The sequence below is a fragment of the Cucurbita maxima genome, unplaced genomic scaffold (assembly GCF_002738345.1).
Source record: "Cucurbita maxima cultivar Rimu unplaced genomic scaffold, Cmax_1.0 Cma_Scf00018, whole genome shotgun sequence".
Classification (NCBI taxonomy): Eukaryota; Viridiplantae; Streptophyta; class Magnoliopsida; order Cucurbitales; family Cucurbitaceae; genus Cucurbita; species Cucurbita maxima.
Genome location: NW_019272034.1, coordinates 1,033,230 through 1,055,080, shown reverse-complemented (window position 1 = coordinate 1,055,080; position 21,851 = coordinate 1,033,230). Strand labels below are relative to the sequence as shown.

The following is a 21,851-nucleotide window of genomic DNA, read 5'->3' as shown; positions in this document are numbered from 1 at the left end:
AAAAAAAAAAAAAAAAAAAAAAAGCATCAATTGGAATTTTTATTATGATGGAAAAAAAAAAAAAGAAATAAATAAAGAAGGGAATAAATTAAAGCTATTTTTTAATATATTGGAAATCTGACTCCACACGGTATCATCAGGGCAAATAAATAAATTTTAATTTTAATTTTAATTTTAATTTTTTCCATTTTGGAAAGGACAATAAAAAATAGAATACAATAATGGAAACGACACCAATTTAAACGCAACCATCCATAATTTATGCTTTAATTCTAAAGGGAAATTATGCATTAAGAGGCATTTACATGCTTTTATCTAATTTCGGATAAATGCCAAATTAAAAAATAAAAGTATATTTAAAATATTATTTTCAAAAAAGATTTGCTCGGAAGATTTTGTTCATAGATATTGTAAATATTCCATTATGCCATATATTAACGATTAAATTTTGTTTGGATAAGAAGTGAATATTTATATAAATCATTTTCATTAATATTTTTAAATTAATTTATAGATTTTTTTTTTATTTTTAAAAACATTTTCATTTTATTTATTTATTTTAGTAAATTTATATGTGTCTAGCAAATGAACATTTTGAAGAGTTTTTTAAAGGACATAATAACAAAAATTAGTAACTGGGAGTGGAGGGAGAGCTCGATATCGTGTTTTCATTTGATGTCTAATGTTTAAATTTTGAAAATTTATGGTTATGTTTGGCTCCGATCTTCTAAGATACCATAGAATAATTCATAGATTGTGTAATTGTTATGACGCTAAATTTAACACATTTTTTTCCTATAATATTAGTTTACTAAAATGTGATGTGGAAAATATAGCTCGAGCGATTAAGTTATGCGTATTTTCAACCACACGCTATACCTTAGAAAAAAGGCTTCAGATTTAAATTCAATTTCACGAATCAAAATTATTTGAGAGTTTTCTTGAAAAATTTGTATTTATTATTATTTTTTACGATTATTTCATAGTTTTCATATTTCTTAATTTTTTTTTGAAATAATATTCTTATTTTTTAAAATAAAAAAAAGTTTTCAAAACTAAAAAAACAGGAGGGAGTAGTATTAATAGGTTGAATTTAAAAAATTAAAATAAAATTTGTTATCAATAAAATTTAAATTAATTAATGATGTTATGTTTAATAGATTATACACCCATTTTTAAAATTTAAAAATTAATGGAACTATTTATAAATAAACTTTAAATTTATAATTTATGAAATCTTAAATTTTTTAATTTTATATGTAACGATGTATTAGTTTAAAAAAATTAGAAAGTTAATAGATTAATTTTTTAACCTTAATTTTTTTTTTATTGCAATTGAAAATTAGGAACTTCTGTTGTCTGCAACTTTTCACCCCTCGATTTGACCGCATTTAACTAAAATTGACCAAACGACCAAATTCCATTGGCGTACTCCAAACATCCAATTCCAATCCACTTAATCTCTCTCCTTCAATTCCGATCCACGCCACTTCCTCAGCCAGTCAACACCTAGTCCTTCACTACACCAAACCCCACCGCACCTCCAACTGGTCCAGCCGGTCATCCCGGTCCCAAAAAGCTCCCCCTTCATTTGCATTTCATTTCGTGTGAATTTCAATGTCATTTACCCTCGTTTCCTCCCAACTCCCCACATTAAATTTAAATTCCCCCAAAATTGTTCAATCCGCATTTCATTTCAATTTCAGACGTTACTTTCTTCTTCTTCTTCTTCTTCTTCTTCGTCTTCACCGTTTTTCTCTCCCTGTGAAATCTCTGTTCTTATTTAACTTCTTTCACTGGCGCCGGAGATGAAGGCCGTAAGCTTCTTATCGCCGATCTTCTTTTTCTCGTTCAGTGAAGTGGTTCTTTACTCCGGCTTTTCCTCCGATCGATGAGTGTCACTGTCGAACCGCCGCGCCTTTCTTCTCTCTCTCAGATCTCCGACTGGTTTTCTTCTGCTGCTAAAGATAACTGTGAGTTTTCATTTTTAGTCATTCGGATTTAGCATGAAGCTTAGCATTTTTGAGTAATCCGCACTTTTTTAGTGGGGGGTGAGTGAGTTCCAATAGAAGTTTAGTTTGTGTGAAGTATTTTAGCTGTATTATTGTAGGTGTTGTATAACTATTGTATGTATAGAATCGTGATATTAGGGTGGTTGTTATTGATCTGCTTTTATCAGTTTCATTATTCTTTTGAGCAACGTGCCTTGTTAATGTTTGGTTTGATTTCATTTCTGGCTTTTGATTCTAAATCTACTTTTTAAATTTGGTTTGGATGATTTTTTTATGTGTTCTGTTAGTTTGATTACTATGTTTGTTGATTTTCTTGGAGGGGAGGAGAAGCTGGTTGTTTTATGGTGATTTTTCGTGTAGGAAACGATTAACTATCGTAGGTAAAGCAGATTGCTTTCAGTTTAGACTCACGACCTCAGATCGGAATTCTTAACCCCTCCTGAAAGACGTTTTTTCCCCATTCTGTTGATAGTGGGGTTAGCATCTATTTCTAAAATATAGAATCTTATGTCAAGTATCAATTCAATTTGCAGTGAGTGTGGTTCCCTGAGGTTTACCTCTTATAGGCCTGAATATGAACTTCTTTGATTTTTCAAATTCTTCAAAAGCTTCTGTGTGAACCAGTTTTCAACTTTTGGTTGATCCTTACCCTCTATTTTCTGTTTATCCTTGCACAATTGGAGAGTACTCTGGGTGTAGCGAGTTCTAACTTTCTAATATACTTCAAATTTTCAGTAAAGATTTGTTCATAACCCTGTTATAATATGTTGCTTTTACTTGAAATTGTTGCTAGCTATTCCTGAACTAATCTCTTTTAGACGTTTGTTATATGCTTCATCTGAACAATATCTTGATCATCTCTATTTATTTCCTTGAGGCTTACCAGTATATTCTTGACCCTATGGTTTTGTTGACGTAATACAAGGCATTAATGCATTTTTCTAGGATTGCAGATATTTGATTATGTGCGGTGGTCCAGAAAAAGCCAATTCCGCATCTACTACTACATCAGCAAGCTCACCTAATCCCAAAGACATGAATCAATTAACTGTTGTTTGTGAGGATTCTTTTTATAGTTTACTGGAGCTTGCATCAGACAACGATGCCGAAGGCTTCAAGTGTTTGATGGAGTCTGATTTGTTATCACTAAACAAGTCTGGGCTCTGGTATGTTCGCCAAAAAGGCTCAAAACAAGTTGTTCATGAGCATAGAACGCCCCTGATGGTTGCTGCAACATATGGTTGTGTTGATGTTCTGAAACTTATACTATCATATCCTGAGGTTGATGTTAATCTCTCATCTGGCACAGACAAAAGCACTGCTCTCCACTGTGCTACCTCCAGTGGATCTGTGAATGCAGTCGATATTGTTGATTTACTTTTGTCTGCTGGTGCTGACCCTAACACAAAGGATATTAATGGCCATCGCCCTGTGGATGTCATTTTTGTTCATCCAAAGTTGCAGAAGCAGAATACAATGTTCAGGCTCGAGGAACTTCTCAATAATCATTCAAATGGGTCCATGGATGCTTCCTGTTTACGTTTGTCAATCAAAATGCCTGATTCAGGGTCACCACCACTTTCCTCATCGTTGGAGGATGAATTTCCATCTCCACCCAAGTCGATGTCTTCTCCCAAATTTACTGATGGGTTTGCAACTACAAAGGAAAAGAAAGAATATCCAATTGATCCATCACTTCCTGATATCAAGAACAGCATATATGCAACTGATGAGTTTCGCATGTTCTCTTTCAAGGTGAGGCCTTGTTCTCGGGCATATTCCCATGATTGGACTGAGTGTCCTTTTGTCCACCCAGGGGAGAATGCTCGCAGAAGAGATCCAAGAAAGTTTCACTACAGCTGTGTTCCTTGCCCAGACTTCAGAAAAGGGGCTTGTAGGCGTGGGGATATGTGTGAATATGCTCATGGAGTATTTGAGTGTTGGCTTCACCCAGCTCAGTATCGAACTCGTCTTTGTAAGGATGGCACGAGTTGCAATAGGCGGGTCTGTTTCTTTGCTCACACAAATGAAGAACTAAGGCCATTATATGTGTCTACTGGATCTGCTGTTCCGTCCCCACGATCGATTGGGTCTGCTCCAACTGTAATGGATATGGCTACTGCATTGGGTCTTCTGCCTGGATCCCCTTCATCAGTGTCAGCTTTATCTCCATCTCCATTTGCTCAGTCCATGTCTCCCTCTTCTAATGGCGTTTCTCACTCTTCTGTGAACTGGCAGCAACCAAATGTACCAACTCTTCATCTTCCAGGAAGTAACCTTCAATCCAGTCGGTTAAGGTCATCTCTGAATGCCAGGGATATGCCTCTAGAGGATTTTAATGTCTTGCCAAACTTTGACAACCAGCCACGAATTTTGAATGATATTAACTGTTTCTCTCAGCCTCGTCCGAGTGCCATTTCTGTGAGCCGATCTGGCTGGACCCAAACTCTAACTCCTAACAATCTCGAAGAGCTGTTTTCTAATGAAATCCCTTTGTCTCCCCGATTCTCTGATCCAGCCACCAATGTCTTTTCCCCTACTCGCAAATCGACATTACTAAACCAATTTCAGCAGCAGCAGCAGAACATGTTATCACCTATAAATACAAGCATTATGTCTCCTAAGACTGTTGATCAGCCTTTGTTGCAGGCCTCTTTTGGAGTGTCATCGCCTGGAAGGATGTCGCCTAGAAGCACAGAGCCACTGTCTCCAATGGGATCTAGGTTTTCTGCTTTTGTACAGCGTGAAAAGCAACATCTCCGCAGTCTCAGCTCAAGGGAGCTTGGATCCAATGTCCCAAGCTCGTTGATTGGATCTCCTGTCAATTCTTTGCCTAAATGGGGGTCCCCCAATGGAAAGGTGGATTGGTCAGTTGGTAAGAATGAACTGGGTCAACTGCGAAGATCATCTTCTTTCGAGATCGGAAATAACGGGGAGGAGCCTGACTTATCATGGGTTCAATCCCTGGTGAAGGAATCCCCGCCTGAGATGCTAAGAGAGAAGTCGGCAGCGCCCAGGATGGGTGGTGCTGCAGCATCCGGTGAGGGTCTAACTTCTACTAAATCACAATTAGAGTCCACTGATCATTCTGTGATAGGAGCTTGGCTTGAGCAGATGCAGCTTGATCAGCTTGTAGTGTAGCACAACAAAGAACATAAAGCCATTTTCATTTTACTCATCAAGATAGGTATTTCTCCCCAAAATTCTTTCTGGGTAAGGTGAAGCTGAAGGGTTCTAAGAGAGGTGAGGATGATGATAATGATTATGATATGGAGGAAGAAGAGGAAGGATCGGATTTGATTACTCTATTCCAAAGGAGGATCATTCAATTACTTACCATTCATTATTTTACATCAACCAGTCAGTGAGTCAGTTCGTCAGCAGTCTCTGGGCCAATTATTAAGGAAACTTGTCCAGGTTCCATCATCTTTCTCTCTCCTTTTTCTGCAATTTCATTTCCAACAAAGGCTTCTTGATTTAAAGCTGTAGAAACCAAGAGCTTTTCCCCACCCCCTCCTCTATTTTTAATTTTTCCATCTATATATAAAACTAAAAGAAGAGGTTAATTATGTTCTTCTGCAAATGATTGTAAAACTTATAATCTGAAGCTTTTTTTGGTTATCTGTTCTTATTATGAATCATTGTGTTAATTGTATCATTTGTTACTGGAAATCTCGATGAAATGAGAGCTGCTGAGCTGATTTCTTGATGTGAGGTCTGGTTCTTAGGAGAAGGAAAAGGATTGAGGATCTACGATGATGGTAGCATTCTCCCTAATTGGATGTTGATTGCTTTGATTGATTGAAACCTTAAATTTGGAGTCTGAATGTTGAATATTTAGTAGTGTTCATAATGTTGTGGGTGCAAGTAATTGTCCAACCACTTTTGTGTCCCATGGAGCAAGTGGGTAGGCAGACTTTTTGAGTGGGTTGCTTCCTTTCCACTTTTGGGATAATATTTTCTTTCACTTTTTTCTCAACCATTTTCTTTTGCTCCTTAAATGCTTAGATTTAAAGCTTTTATTTCTATCATTTACCATGACTTGTATTAGTCCGTAGGCAATTTATTCTCTAGTTCCTTGTATAGGCATTCATAAAATTCTAGGTACACAAGAAAATCGTTCACTTGAGGTATTATGTATTGTCGTCAATTTCACGGGTTTAAAATGTGTATGCTAGATAGAGGTTTACATAAGGTTATAAGGAATGTTTTGTTCTCTTTTCTAATTGACGTCGGATCTTACCCTAGAACATCTAGATAATTGATCGTTCCATCCATAAAGACTTTTTCTAAGCTCCAACCTCTTTTCAGAATTCTTTCTGCAAGAGAGTGAGATGTTAGATATTTATTCAACTTTTTTCAGATGTCTGTTTTGTTAGCTGTAGCGTCGGTACAACGAGCTGAAGGGACCTCTACGTCTCGTTCCTAGTGCGTAGATTCAAGATTGGCGGTGGAAGGGCACAAGTGAAAAAGGTCATTGCAGATTTAATTTTCTAACTCAATAATATTGGAAATATAATTTTTTTTTTTAAAATTGATAGTTTGAATCAAATGAAAAAAAATTAATATGTTGAATTTACAGAATAAAATTATTTTCAAAAGATTCTCATTATTATATAGTAATGATTAAAGATAAAAGAATTTATAAATTTGTTAGGTTAAAAGAATGGCTGCCTGGCAAGCTTTTATTGGATAGATTCCAACTCACGCCACCAATTATTTTTTTATTGATAATTCAAAAGTGAAATAAAAACAATTCCATTGTCAGATCAATATTTATTTATTAATTTAAGTAATTTTTTTATAAAAATAATCGATATTATCGATAGAAAGCCACATGGAGATGTCCCTTAAAATTAAATCCCAAGTACAAATATTAATTTCATTTTCATCATGATTTTATGTAGTATTTTCAATAAAATATTATTTAATTTAACATTTTATTAAAAATTATGACTAATTTTACATTGACTTGTAAATTAAAACTTTCATTGATTGCATCTATCAATTACAAAACATATGTTGTATGAAAGAAGCTCTTTCCCAACTTTGGACTATAGAAAATAACAACAATAATACTAACAACATTTAAAAAGAAAACCCGATAAGATTATCGCTGTTATACAGCTTCACCGATCGAACTTTTTTTCTGATGTAAGAATGTAATTAAGGTAACAACGACCCTCTTAGGTAACACCACGGTCCTGTTCCACTTCCCATCCTACAATCAAGATATAAAACGTTCAAGATATTTAGAGATTGAATTTCAGCCGTTTTTTTTTCCTCAACATCCATATAATAACATTTTTTCTCAAGGGTTGAATTATTCCTTCCACTCTAAAAGGATAATTGGAACCCAAGAACGAATAGAAGATACCTCAAGAATCCCACAAGAGTACGAAGCGCCATGTAGATGGCCAAAGCAGTCCAAATCCCGAGGAACCCATAGGTTTTGGAGAGAAGGAAGAGAGAGAGAATGGTAGCAATAGAAACCAAAGTCTATGGAGATGAAGAAATATGAATTATTAGTACGGGAAATAAATTATAACATATTTTAAATATTTGTAGCAGTCTCATTGAATAATTTTTCGAAAAGAGAGCACATGCCAAAGAGTAGGCGGAGTAAGCAAAATCGGAAGCTCCAAAGTTGACTCCGTCAAATACGAATGCTAAAGAGTTGATTGGCTGTGTGGCGGCCACAAACTACGAGAGATTGAAACAACAAAAATAGTTAGTTCAAATTGGAGACTCTATTTTAGAGCTAAACGAGTAAGGTCGGGTATAATAATCTCATATATATATATATTTTAATCAATCATGTTGATATAAATATATTTAAAAGCTTAATACCGGCACTCCCACGTGGATGAGGGCTTGCACAGTAACATCTCCGGAGAAGATTCCAGCTCCGAAGTACATAATCACTGCAACAATCACAGCAAGTCCAACGCCGAGAACGAAGCTCATCTGCATTTTCGCCCCCAAGTAAATTCATGCTTACTTACGATTCATGTATTATTTTCTATGTTTCTTTCATTTTGGACTCTATTTTCGTTGGGGAATTTTGTCGAGCATGTTCTGTGCAATGCATTAAACTGGGAATTTGATTACCTGTAGCACTCTTGTGGCTGTAGCCGTTGTCTTGTCGTAGTCTTTCTCTGCAAATGCACAGGCTAGAATCGCCTGGAGGAAGAATTCAACACCCACGATAAGTGATTATTAGTATTTCTGTTTTAGAGTTCATCAACAAATGGAATGAAATCATTCAAACTTTTGATCTCTTGATCGATTGGAAATGACACAAGTTCGTAAGTTATTGAGGTTTTGATTTTAGTACCTGTCCGGCAACAGCAAGCCCATCAGCGAGGAGGGAGGACGTCATCCAGACTTGTAAGCAAGTCTGGAAGGCAGCCATCGGCGTTGGACCTAGCCGAGCAGCCATGGATGCAGCAAGTGTCACGCAGAAGGTCACAGCTATAACTCTTGCCAACAGCAGACTACCTGCATTCAGAAAAGCTCTACCATGTTGGAACCAATATTGATTTGAATTTGTAAATTTCTAATGGAAATCTTCAAGCAACTTTGGTTTCTATGTTGTTGTTTTCAGGTACAAATCTCATTAGTAGAAGAAAAGGAAGGTATGAAGAATGGTTATTACCATTTTTGAGAAATCGACCGAGCTGCAATTCTCTAAGGCTAGGAGGTAAGAGATCCACTTTTTGCATTAATCTCCAAGCTAGAACCAACACAATTAAGTACCTGAGGTAATAATAATATCAAGTTATGATTGAAATGAATGTATTGGAATAGCACAAATATGTGAGTGATGATATTACTTACTGAGAAAGAACGTGTGCTATGGCTGCACCCTTCACTCCCAAATGGCACACAAATATCAATATTGGATCCAAAATGATATTTGTTGTGTACCCCAAAACTGTTCCAAAAGTTCAAAGAAGAGAATGAAGAAAAGTTAGAGAAAGATGGAAATTCCTAACAGTTTTAAACAAGTCTGATAAAAATTTTGAGCTACCAATAACGTAGAGAGGAGTTCTTGTGTCCTTAAACCCTCTGAAGATCCCCTGCATGGCCAGAGAGAGAAGAACAGCAGGAGCACCAAGTGACCTTAACACTAAGTATTTCATTGCTGGAGCTAGCATTGGAGAGCCCTGTTGATTCAGTGTATCAATACTAGAAAAAATGAGTACAATATGGAAGAAGTTGCATTAGAAATCGGAAGCGTTTGGGTTAATTGTTGTTTTCAAGTAAGTTTTTGAAGATGATGAAACTTACTTGCTTCACTCCCATTACATTTAATAGGAATTTAGCTCCAAATGCAAGGAAAACTGCTTGCAGGAGGCCCAAAACTGTCCCAAAGATCAGTGCTGTGGATGCTGAAGCAATGTGCTTCTTCTCTTTATTCTTGGGCCTGACAGTAGGAGGTTGAATCTTCTTTGTGCTCAAATCTGCGATTGAAAATCCCAAGCTATTCAGTTTGAATATAGAAATTAGATTAATCCCTTCGTTTACTTAGTTCTGGTATTAGCAATCTCGTTTTAAGGTTAGAGGTTCAAATCATGATCCTCATCGTTGTTTAAACAATAAAAAGAAATTTATTTTTACCTTTTTCAGAGTTCTCAAGTGTGGCATTTTCTTGTACAGATTCTCTTTTTCCATCATGTTCTTCTGAGGACTTCTTTTCCAACATGTTTGGATTCTTTTCCAAATCATGAATGGTGCCATTTCCGGGTGTCGAATTTCTCGTTTCTTTAGTTATAAGTGAAGCAGAACTACTCTTTTCCAACATGTTTTCCTTCTTGGTTTCATCCTGTGATGTAAGTTCTCTCTTTCGGCCATTCTCTGTCAAATGCTTCTCTATCTCACCTTTCACTGGTTTTATGGCTGTTTTTCCAATAGTGTCTTCCTCAGCAACAAATGATGTTGTAATGCTCACCAATGGGAATATGGTGATCCTTGAAGCTTGGTTGAATATAGCAACAGACACTCCAACGGCTGCAAGTTCAACAGCTCCTGCAGAAGCCAAGTTGAGCATGATCTTCATCAATACAAATGATTAAATTGGTTGCAATGAAAAGATAGCAGCAAATGCAAGGTATATACCAATATGGCCGACGAAAATGGTGTCGATAAGAGAAGCAATGGGATCAGCAGCAACAGCTAGAGCAGCTGGAAATGCAATTCCTAGGATCTCTTTTCCAAGATCATCCCACTTGAAAACAAGTCTAGAAGGACATTTCTTTGCATCAGTAACAAATCAAAGAGACTACAAAGAGAATTCGAGAAGCAAAAGATCATGGCGGGTTTCGCCCTATCGACTTTAAAGTGAAAATTGGAGGGGAAAGTTCTATCTATACCTTGCATCCTTGAAGAAAACACTCATAGGCATCTTCCACTGGTTCTTTTTTATCACCAAACCAAGCTCATTAGCCATAATTTAGTTTTTTTTTTTTATCTGATCAAGTCTTAGACTTTTTATATAGCAATCAGTCACTTGTCTCTCTCTTTCTCCAAATGTCGCAGAGAAGCAAGATATGAAATCTTCAGGCTGAGTGATTATGAAGCAAAACATCAGTTACAATCACAGAAAAACATGGAATGTATGCAAAATAAATGATGCCTTCTTCACCAAAGAAATGATGCCTTCTTCACCAAAAACATGGAAGCAATTGAAACGCATGGAAGCTCTCTTCTGCTCACATGGTGAAGCAGCATGCTGATGAAAAGGTATGCAAATGAATGCAGATATTGAGATGAAAAGACAATCAGTGCCGTGCCCATGACAAGGTATGTGCTTTTTTATACTGATTTTCCAACACTAGCTTTGGAAAGATATGGTTGTCTTAATATTACGCTCAGCATTGGAATCATGGGATAAAATCTGACCTCCCTTAGTTCTTTCGGTCTGTGATAACAACTTAAAAATGTTCTAACCAAGAGAATATATATACTTTTTTTAGGACAACTTGGTTGAACAATGAGAAAATTCCTTTGTTGTCTCACTCATGTTGGGACTTCTGACATGTTGGGACTTCTGACATGTTGGGAAGATTGTTTTCATCTTCACCCCCAGATTTGCTTTTTGGAATTCCAAAGGATTCCAAATGGCCAATCTAGGATATGTGGGAATGAAACATTCCTTATAAGGGTGTGGAAATCTCTCCTTAACAGGTGCGTTTTAAAACCGTGAAGTTGACAACGATACGTAATAGACTAAAATGTACAATATCGGCTAGTGGTGTGCTTGTATTGTTGCAGGTTCACGATTTTTGATGCAAAGAAAGAAAGTGAAATCTTGTTTGCAGAGATTTGATTAAAGATGTAAGTGGTTCAAAATTTGATATACCTCAGAAAGAACCAATTCTTGATGTTCATGTTGAATTTGACATGTCGTGAAAATGGATAGTTAAGTTGCTGAATTATTTAAAGAATATAAGACCTTAGAAAGTGGTTTTATTCTTTATTCTTTTTTTTTTTTCTTTAAAAAGAAAAAAACAGGCTATATTTGAATCATGAGTTCATCATATCAAATAAAATGAAACAATATTTAAGTTTCATTTGATATGAATTTCCTTCATACTTATTATATCTAAATTGATTTTAATAAAGTGTGAAAAATATTGAATTACAACTTTGAGATAAAGGTCCACAAGTTTTTTTTTTTTTTTTTTTTTTTTTTAATTAAATCATTATTTTGATATCTACTGGCATTAAAAAACTTACTTTTTACTCATTACACCCTTGGGCCTTAGATTGGCCCATAATGTAGCCCATGAAGGCCCAATACTCCTTGATGATTCCCAAACAATTAATGCCACTAAAATTACAAGGATTTTATTACAACGTCATAATGAATATTTTTTTCCATAAAATTTTAAGGAAAATGCGAAAAAAAAAATCCAAGTTTTTCACCTTCAACCATCTTCATAATAAATCTTCAATCTTATACTATCAATGAAATTAAGGTCGAGAATAATTTTGTTGCAGTTTCGAAATTTTCATGTTCAGTACGACATGATATTGTAAAGAAAATTCTAAGAAAAAAAATTATAAAACTTAATAAAAATGAATAGTCGAAACCGAAAAGAGGTTAAAAATTATCTAGACGAGAGATGAATGAGAAGTATACCTTTTGTATCCCGAGAAGAATGCCCAAATTCTATTGTTTTTTTTTTTGTTGGTATCAAATTTTGTTCCACACATCAATCCATCCTCACACTCTTCCCTTTTTATACCATTTCTCATTCCCACACACAACCCACTTAGAGAGAATGGGAAATTATTGATGTGATATGAAAGACGGCCATAGGATATATTTTTCTCTATCTCCAATTTAAAATGAAAAAGGTTAAAATATAAGGGTTTGATTTAAAAATTTTAAAACAAAAAAAAAAAATCAAAATAATTTTATTTACTAAAAACTCATTAAAAAACTATATATTAGAGTGATACTTAATACAAAAATATACCATATTTATTTTAAGTTCCTAACTTTGAGGGTATGTATGATATTTCTCATATATATATATATATAAATACATTAGGATAATTTTAACTTACTAAGTGGTTTGAAGTTGGTAGATAACCTAATCTTTATTTCCCAAGTCCAAATTGGGAGCTACGTAGGATTCCAAACTCTATTTTATTTGCAAATTACCATCTAAATTTCCTTCTATTTTATTATATTTATATTTTTTTTCAATCATAATTTTTAGGATATTTAAATTCTGAAGGCAATGATGACTCTGAAAGACTTAAAGCAAATGAAAGTTGGTACTTATACCAACAAGGTGCATATTCATTTTTCGTGGCTTAATCATATTGGAACTCCATAGCTAAGCGTGCTTTGTTTGGAGCTGAGAATGTTTGCTTAATCCACCACACCTAAATAGTCTGAAAGTTATTTTATTTATAATCAAATAAATTACAAGGATATGGAAAGAGTAATAAACGGAAATAACAATAAATAGAAAGATACCTATGGTAATAAGACAAATGTGTAGATATTTGCCTTATAATAAAATATCAAATATGATATATTACGATAAACTATAATTTATTACTAAATATCCTTAATAGAAGTATTGAGTGACATCTCGAGAATTTTTTTAAGATACATACGAGTGAGGATAAAATATGCTTAGGTTTAGGAGAAATTTTTTATTTTTTAAAAACATTTTTAAGAGTACATGCAAAATAGGGATCTTACCTTTAATTTTAAGATAAAGTTTTAATGTGAATTAAGATATTTGGTTGCTTTTGTGACATAAAGTGATAAAAAAAAAATAGTGGGAATTGTACGAAAAGATCAAATATAAAATTAAAAAAAATATAAAGTGTGTTTATGAAAAGATTTTACTCAATAATTAAATTAATATAATTAATTATTCCACTTTGAAAATGGAATTAATGATGAAAACTAGAGTTTTCGTCTCTTCTCTCTCCTTTTCTTATTCAAACCGTACAAGAAATTAAAAACAAAAGTACTTTAATATTCTAGAAGAGTACAATAAATAAATAAATAAATAAATTCATTGTGACAATTTATAGTGGTATTCGTACAATTATAACTAATATGAATAGATATTTATATATAATATATATAATTTAAATTATTTTATATAAAATTTTAAATTTATCTATGTAAATAAAAAATTATTTTTATCTTAATTTTAAATCTTAACATTTTTTTTTTCTGTATTTTTATAATCAAATACGAGTTTGTTAAAAAGGTCAACCTATTAAAATAAAAACAAATAACACAAATATATAATATTTTAAACAAAAAAAATATTTATGATATTTAAAATTAAATAATTCAAGAACAAATATCAAAATTAAATATTATACAAGTACGAAAAAAAAAAAGAGGAATCAATCATATCAAACGTAAAATCATTTCAAATATAAACCAATGGAAAAAGAAAGAAAAAAAAAAAAAAAAAACAAGAAAATCTGATGTCGGCCACAAAAGTGTTCATGAAGGGATATACAAAGGCGTGGATTAGTCTCCTTTATCCTTATTCTAATATTTTCAACTCATATTTATTTCTTTAATTTTTTATTTATAATTTTCTGTCGAGAAGAAAAACATTTTAACTGAGATATCTCGTTAAAATAAGAGAGAAACGAAAAGAAGAATCAATAAAATAAAAAGATTCTATGTTATATCGTATCAAAAAAAAAAATATAATATATTATTCAGATATCAAAATATCCGTATCTCGATCAACATTCCACACTCATTAAATAATATAATATAAGTTATTCATTTAATTAAACTCGACCAATATTTGTTGATTTTCATGTTTATATATATATATATATATATTTTAAGGATTATTGTCCATGGTAATAAAAATAAAATGGAAGTGTTAAGAGTGAGAAATGGAATTGGGATCGAAAGTGTGTATTCTCGTTGATATTCACAACGTTTAAATAGGATACAAGCTACCAACTAATATCTACAAATAAGTAAAATATAAATTAATTAAATATTTAGAATAAAATAAAATATACTATTAGTTATCAGGAAGTAATATTAAAATATAATATATAAGATATATTCCATAATAATAATTATTTATATATATAAATGAAAAAATTCATGAACAACTCATCCTCATAAAAATAAATGAAAATTAAAATAGGTCTCGTCCCTTATATTTATATATTTATATGTAATTAAATAAATAGTTATAATAAATAAAACCTGAACTTTGGGGATGAAATATACTAATAAGATTCTGAAGATTCTAAATTGTATGCCCACTTAATTAACTCGACCAATCAAATACAACCATCATTAATAATATTTTACATACCAAAAAAGTATAATAAAAAATGGAATTAAATGGGTTTATAAAATTAATTACTCCAACAAAATTTAAATATTTTAAAAACAAATCCATATCAATCAATTGGCACAAAATATCTTGAGTGAAAAAAAGCACTCAAAAAGGTTTTATCTTAAAAATTTAAAAGCATTTGGTGGGGAGATATTCTTCTTTATAATAAAATAATAATAAAAGATTATAGAGGAAAATTTCATTGGCTATTTCAAGATAAAATTGTGGACAAAAGGATTAACCCACAGTCAAAAGGATTACTCGTTCCTTTCTTCAATCGATGTGGGACCGCCACCAAATCCACTCCCCTTCGAGTCCCAACGTTCTTACTGGCACACCGCCTCGTGTCTATTCCCTTTGGGGAACAATGAGAAGGCAGACACATCGTCCGGTATCTACCTCTGCTACCATTTGTAACGACCCAGGCCTACCACTAGTAAATATTATCCTCTTTTTCTTTTTGGCTTCCCTTCAAAGGTTTATAAAACACTTATGATAGGAGAAGGTTTCCACACCCTTATAAAGAGTGTTTTGTTCTTCTCCCCAACCAATATGAGACATCACATAAAAAGTCGTGTTCATCCTATCGTGTAATTTCGCAGTTGTTGAAAGCTTTATTTATATGTATAGTTTGATCATTATTTTTCATAGTTAGGGAAAATAATGAAATAAAGAGGCCCCAGTGATGTAAAAATTGTAAACTTTAAAAAGGGTGAGAGAATGACGATCACTAAGGAACCAAAATGATATTGAAAGTGACATGGACATTAGAGTACTTGTCTCCAATCATGAACCCTAAGCACACTATGGAAAGTTATTCGAAGAGGATGGCTTTGACATTCAAAATCGATATATACAAAAGATGAACGTGTTCGTATTTATGTAAATAATATTTTCTTTTTCGTAATGATATAATATTTTTATTTCAGGTTCGTGATATTTCATTATCAGCTCTTTGTGAGAGATCGATTACGCTAATGTATAAGAGCTTGTTAAATTAATGTTACGAAGAAATATAGGTTAAAAAAAACAGTAGAAATATATGAACCTTGGATCTCACAACCTTGTTTCTCCGATATGGATCTCACAATCCACCTCTTCTTGCTAACATACTATTCGATATTTGACTATGATACCATTTGTAACAGCTCAAGCCCACCGGTAGCCAATATTGTTTACTTTAGCCCGTTACATATCGTCGTTAGCCTCACTATTTAAAACATGTCTACTAGTGAGAAGTTTCCACACCCATATAAGTAATGTTTTACTCTCCTTTCCAACTTATGTGGGATCTCAAAATCCATCCTTTTGGGGGCCAGCATTCTAGCTGGCACACTACCCGTTATCCAGCTCTAATACTATTTGTAACAGTTCAAGCTCATCGTTAGCAGATATTGTCCGTTTTGGCCTATTACGTATTACCGTCAGCCTCATGATTTTAAAGTATTATCTACTAGGGAGAGGTTTCCACACTCATGTAAGGAATACTTTATTTCCCTATCCAACCGGTATAAAATCTCACAATCCACTCCCTTTAGAGGCCTAGCGTTCTCACTGGCACATCGCCCCGATATCTAACTCTGATACCATTTGTAACAGTCCAAGCCCACCACTAGCAAATATTGTCCACTTTGGCTCGTTACATATCACCTTTAGTCTCACACATGTCTACTAGAAAAAGGTTTTCACACCCATAACTGACGTGAAATCTCACAGACCCAACCGAACATTTCTACAAACAATCAGTAGCAAATACATATTACTTAAAACGATCAAATTAAACATACCATATCATATGATTATGAAAAATACAAAAATATCAATTGTCCCAACATATTTCGTACAAACGCACGATCACGATCGATTCAATGGAAGATTTTAAAATCCCCAAGTGTTTAGAGGGGAAGGGTTTGGTTAGTGATTTCATATCATGGGTGTTTCCATAGTGGTGAAAGGCCACGCCTAGCAGCTATGGTGGCGTTAATGCCCTAATTCTAATTTGCTTCTACAACAAACAGACATAAGACCTAACATATTGCTGTTTTCCGGGGCGCCCCCCACCACCATTTCATATCATATTGCACCTTTTTCAATTTTGGGACATGACTTTTTCATTTTATTCCTAATTTAGAATATTTCGGACCACAACTTTTCGGGTTGGATGTATGGTGTGTACCCGAATAATTTGATGGTTGGACCTATCGTTTTTATGGTATCAGTGTATGTCGTTGATATTATAAGGTGGACCTTGACACCTATTGATCAACTTAGATGGTGAAGAAATACCTGTGAACTGCTCATAAAGCTGATATTTATGCCGGGTTTTCACGTCATTTGAGTTGTAATTTGACGAAATTAAAACTTTAATGTAAAAATTGATGAATTTTTTTAAGATTAGTTTTTATTGAATCCCGTCCACCTGAATTTATTGTTAATATTCACAACTTTATTTAATTTCATAATTATTATTTATTCTCCCACCACTTCTTCTCTATTCCTCCCATAATACCCTTCCTCCTCACCATTGTCAATCTCGTTCCCATGGTTTGAGCCACGGGAGGAGTAGTAGTGGGAGAGAGTGCACGAGGCTTCCTGGGTCGAGTTGGGGAAGGTGTTGGAGCTGCAAGGCGGGTGGATGACTTGGCGTGGGAGAGGGAGGAGGGGCTTTGGATATGAGTGGAAGAGAACGACTTCTTGCTCATCGCTGACCTCCATCACTGACGGAGAGATGATTTCTTGACAATGGAAAGAGCAAAATAATCATAATTTTGAGACACGAACGTTTAACTTTGCACAAAAAATGACACCATCTCGAGAAATGATAACAAAACTAACACGATTCATTAATATATATATATTTACAAATTAAAAATAATAATAAAAGTAGAGAAAAAGTGAGAAATATTTCTTGCTTTTGAAGTCATAGAAGAAGGGTATATAGGGTAATGATCATAAGGGTAAGAAATAATAAAAATGATTTATAGCTTTAATTGACTTTTACATCAAGATATTATGATACCCTTAATAACTATACCTCTCATTTACTCTTCCCTCTATATTTACACATCATTTTATATATATATATGGGAATTTTTCATTTTTTAAAATATATTTCATATACATTATATTAATATTTTATTATTTGTACAAAGATAAATATTTCGAAACATGAATGAACATAAACCACATTAAAATGAAGGAGATCCTGAGGATAAGGTAGTTAAGAAAGGTTTAAAAGAATTGAAAATCACGATCTATATTAACAACGTGCATTTTCTTTTCGGTGGCTCAATCATAATAATTTATTTAGTCCGATGGAATAAATAAGATTAATTAATTATAAATTAATGGCTTACTAATTATTGTTGTTTAAAAGAATTAAATGGTTAACTAAACATATTTTTGTAATTTCCACATGTTTATTATTTTCACACAAATAAATCAAGTTAATTACACATTAGCCCTCCAAAATTTCTCAAGGATATATTAGCTATTTTTATTTAGATGTTTAATGTTTTTTACTTTTTTTTCTTTTTCTGAAAATAATGAATTTCTTTTCAACCACGTTTTTTTTTTCTGGTTTTGTAACACGTGTCATAGAGGCGTGTGGCCTGATTGTGCCTGCTAAATATTAATGCTGACTATTTTATTTTTCAAAAAGACAATATAATAATAACAATAATAACAGAAAGTAAGATAAATACCCAGCGTTGAAATAAAAATTACAAATCTGCCACACTGTGTCAAAGTTAACCCAAATATGTATAATCCTTATTTATTTATTTATTTATTTATGTAAACTCAATTCTTCCCCTCGTGTTATTTTCCACCGAACGAACATTACAGGGACTAAATTGTTACATAATATCCCAAAAAACTAAAAAACTAAATCATTATAAATTTAAAAATAGAGTCAAGATTAAATTTTTATAAAATTAAAGTTTAAATACTAAATTTTGCTTTGATGAAAAATGATATTTTTAATATATACTTGATAATATGTTGGTATGTTGCATGTGTTGGATGATGAAAGTCCCACATCGGTTAATTTAGAGAATAGTCATGAGTTTATAATCTAAGAATACACTCTTCATTGGTGTGAGGCCTTTTGGGAAACCCAAAGCAAAGCTATGAGAGCTTATGTTGAAAGTGGACAATATCATACCATTATGGAGAGTGCTGTTCGTCTAACAACATGCATAAAAACTAAATGTATATAAATGAAAATGATATATAAAATTTAGCAATTTGAATTATACCGATTGAATTTATTTTTTTTTTAGTTCAACAGCAAGTAAGGACGGGAAATGTGATTGAATATGTATATTTGGTTTTGTACATAAAAATGATAAAACAACAATGATACTAAGAAAAGACCATGCTTTGAAGCTACACAAACTTACTCAAAATTCTCTCAAGTTTGAGCAACAAAAGTGCTTTATTTTGCAATCTCTCTAACTCTCTCAGCTGCACAATTTGGGAATCAACTTCTTGAGCCTCCCAAAAACACAACACCTAAGCCAAAAGAAACCTCTTTTCCATTTTCATTCATAGGGCTTCAACCATGGCCCGCCAAAGAACAAAACTAATTTTCTTATTCAATTTTTTTTAAAAAAAAAAATTATGGGGTTTTATTGAGAGAGAAGAAATCATCATATATGGGGAAATATATAAAAATTTTAGGGTTGGTTTCTCTAAAACTCCCTTAAACAAATGGGTTCGAAAAGCTTTTTTTTTAAAAAAAAATCTTAAGTAAATGAAGATTTGTAGAGTTTTAGAGAGGGGGTGGAGATTGAAGATCAAAGAAAATGAGGAAATGAGGATATATCCTGCATGAAACTCTCCAAATCCCATTCATTACCCATCTTCAAGCTTTCTTGTACTTGTCCATGGCTTTCCATATCTCCAAACATCTCCTCCATATTCAAATTCTGCTCATTTGTACCCAAATACTCATCAAAATTGCTTCTGTTGTTCATCTCTTCATGTGGAAGGCATAGCACTTCCCTTTCAAGCTCCATTGATCTTTGAGCCTCCAAACTTCCATAGCTAAGTCGCTGTTCCATTATCATTCTCATTCCCATTTCTGTTGCGCACCCTCCCGGTGCCTGCAGAAAGCCATTGGTGGCACCAACCATGGATGCCATTTCGAAGTTGTTGTCTAGGAAAGGCATGGATGAACCGTCCAAGGAGTTGTGTCCTGTGGCAGAAAATGGAAGCTGGGAAGATGATGACGAGGTCGATGATGAATCCATGCTCATGTTCATACTCATGATGTCATGTTCTTGCATCGCCATTATCCCTCCAAACATCATGTCCAACCTAGGATCCAACGGTTCGTGGTTGCTGAATGGTGTGGAAGAGAGGTTGTTTTTTAACCTTTTCTTTAATGTGGAATTCCAAAAATTCTTTATTTCGTTGTCGGTACGTCCAGGCAAACGGGATGCAATTTGAGACCACCTATTAAAGAAAACAAGTTCATTAGTCTTTGAGATTCAAAATATCATTACTTCTGGAACAAGGAATGATATTATAACATGACATGAAATCCATGTCATTGTCTCTGTTTAAACCATCTAAAGCCAAATATCGTATCATATTACACCCAATACCATTTCTAAATAAAGCTACAGCAAATGACATTTTTCAAAACAATGAACATTCGAGAGAGAACAAAGAAATCTCTTCACTCGAGCATTTAAGATTTAGTGATAATTTAACCATAATAACTCAATGTATATAAATAGAAACAACACATGTGATAACAAGCTTGAGAGGTATTCTTCATGAATGTAGGAAAAGGAAAGGGTTCTTCATCATTGTCTTTAGTTGTTTCTCCTAAAAACCCATTTGAAACTCTCAATTGGGTATCGAGAAAAATGTGTCAAGAGAGGAGAAAGAAGAGAGAATAGAGATAAAGAAAGAGAGAGAGAGAGAGGACCTGTTGCCAATAAGGGAATGCAAATGGACAATAAGCTCTTCTTCCTGAGGAGAGAAAGCTCCACGTTTAAGGTCGGGTCTAAGGTAATTAATCCAACGAAGACGACAACTCTTGCCACATCTCTGAAGCCCTGCATTCCTAGCAATGTCACTCCAACACCCCTGTCCATTGCTTAACATATACCTCATCAGCTTCTCGTCCTCCTCCGGCGACCACAGGCCTTTCCGGTACTTGTTCTTCTCCACATTCTCTTTCCCAAGACCCGCCTCCGGTTTCCTCATTCTTCTCTCTTCTCTTCTCTTCTTTTCTCTTCACTTTTCCTCTCTTTTCTTCTCTTTTCCTAACTGGGTTTGGTCCCTGCATGGAAAATTGAATAATATATATATATATATATATATATATATATATATATATATACATATATCTAATGTGTGTGCGTAGAGAGGAAAAAGAAAAAAGAAAGAGAAAAATAGAAGGCTTCATGGCGTGGTAAGGGTGATGATGATGGAGATGGTTGGGGACGCCTTTGTTGCTTGAAGAACATGAACTTGAATTGTGAATATTTGTGTCCAGAAAGAGAGAGAGAGAGAGAGAAGATTGTGTTGGTTGGTTGCTAGGTGGAGTGGAAAACGGATTGGAGGGGGACCTCCATTTGTGTATGTGTCTCTTTGTGAACAGAGAGAGAGAGAGAGAGAGAGAGAGAGAGAGAGAGAGAGAGAGAGAGAGAGAGAGAGGGAAAGGGATGGTAGGTCTTCTTGTCTTTGACTCAATTCTTGTCTTTTTTTTGCATTTTTCTTCACTCACAAGGTAATCATTGTCTTCTATATAACAAAGAACTACAGTTTTGCTTCCACTTCACATAATAATCTCTCTCTCTCTCTCTAAAGACACGTGACTATGAAGAATAAACCTAGAGAGAGAGAGTACATGAATGTACTTGGGTACTTTGGGATGTGTTTTTTTTACTGTTTCCACAATTTGATAAATGTTTCTGTTTACGTTTTTTTTCCAAATATTGATCCCTTCAATTGG

The 21,851-nt window shown here is 33.7% G+C and overlaps 4 protein-coding genes across 5 annotated transcripts in view; 1 reads left to right on the top strand and 3 right to left on the bottom strand.

Annotated features, from left to right (window-relative positions):
- LOC111493118 (DNA-directed RNA polymerases II, IV and V subunit 11) overlaps positions 1–1,757 on the bottom strand; it is a 15,255-nt gene extending 13,498 nt beyond the window's left edge. Inside the window, exon 1 of the mRNA XM_023142735.1 lies at positions 1,714–1,757. The gene's annotated coding sequence lies outside the window, so the exon portion shown is untranslated. The remainder of the gene's footprint in view (positions 1–1,713) is intronic.
- Positions 1,673–5,670, top strand: LOC111493044 (zinc finger CCCH domain-containing protein 30-like). Of its 2 annotated transcripts, none has more exons than XM_023142630.1 (2): positions 1,673–1,973; positions 2,958–5,670. In XM_023142630.1, exon 2 carries the CDS (start codon positions 2,976–2,978, stop codon positions 5,151–5,153), a length of 2,178 nt encoding a protein of 725 aa, XP_022998398.1. In that variant the 5' UTR covers positions 1,673–1,973; positions 2,958–2,975; the 3' UTR covers positions 5,154–5,670. The 2 variants fall into 2 exon arrangements, with proteins under 2 accessions (XP_022998398.1, XP_022998397.1); XM_023142629.1 differs by having other exon boundaries at positions 1,680–1,973; positions 2,966–5,670.
- Positions 5,671–6,979: 1,309 nt separating this feature from the next.
- On the bottom strand, positions 6,980–10,530 carry LOC111493054 (protein DETOXIFICATION 43-like). The gene is made up of 13 exons (XM_023142649.1): positions 10,388–10,530; positions 10,134–10,255; positions 9,636–10,043; positions 9,306–9,478; positions 9,046–9,181; positions 8,853–8,949; positions 8,671–8,771; positions 8,350–8,513; positions 8,124–8,195; positions 7,863–7,979; positions 7,620–7,715; positions 7,390–7,511; positions 6,980–7,233 (listed from the first exon to the last, which is right to left on the bottom strand). Exons 1-13 carry the CDS (start codon positions 10,462–10,464, stop codon positions 7,179–7,181), a joined length of 1,740 nt encoding a protein of 579 aa, XP_022998417.1. The 5' UTR covers positions 10,465–10,530; the 3' UTR covers positions 6,980–7,178.
- Positions 10,531–19,179: 8,649 nt separating this feature from the next.
- LOC111493095 (transcription factor MYB46-like) lies at positions 19,180–21,172 on the bottom strand. Its single transcript, XM_023142702.1, has 2 exons — positions 20,820–21,172; positions 19,180–20,338 (listed from the first exon to the last, which is right to left on the bottom strand). The coding sequence occupies exons 1-2, from the start codon at positions 21,098–21,100 to the stop codon at positions 19,678–19,680; spliced, it is 942 nt and encodes a 313-aa protein (XP_022998470.1). The 5' UTR covers positions 21,101–21,172; the 3' UTR covers positions 19,180–19,677.
- Positions 21,173–21,851: the final 679 nt, after the last annotated feature.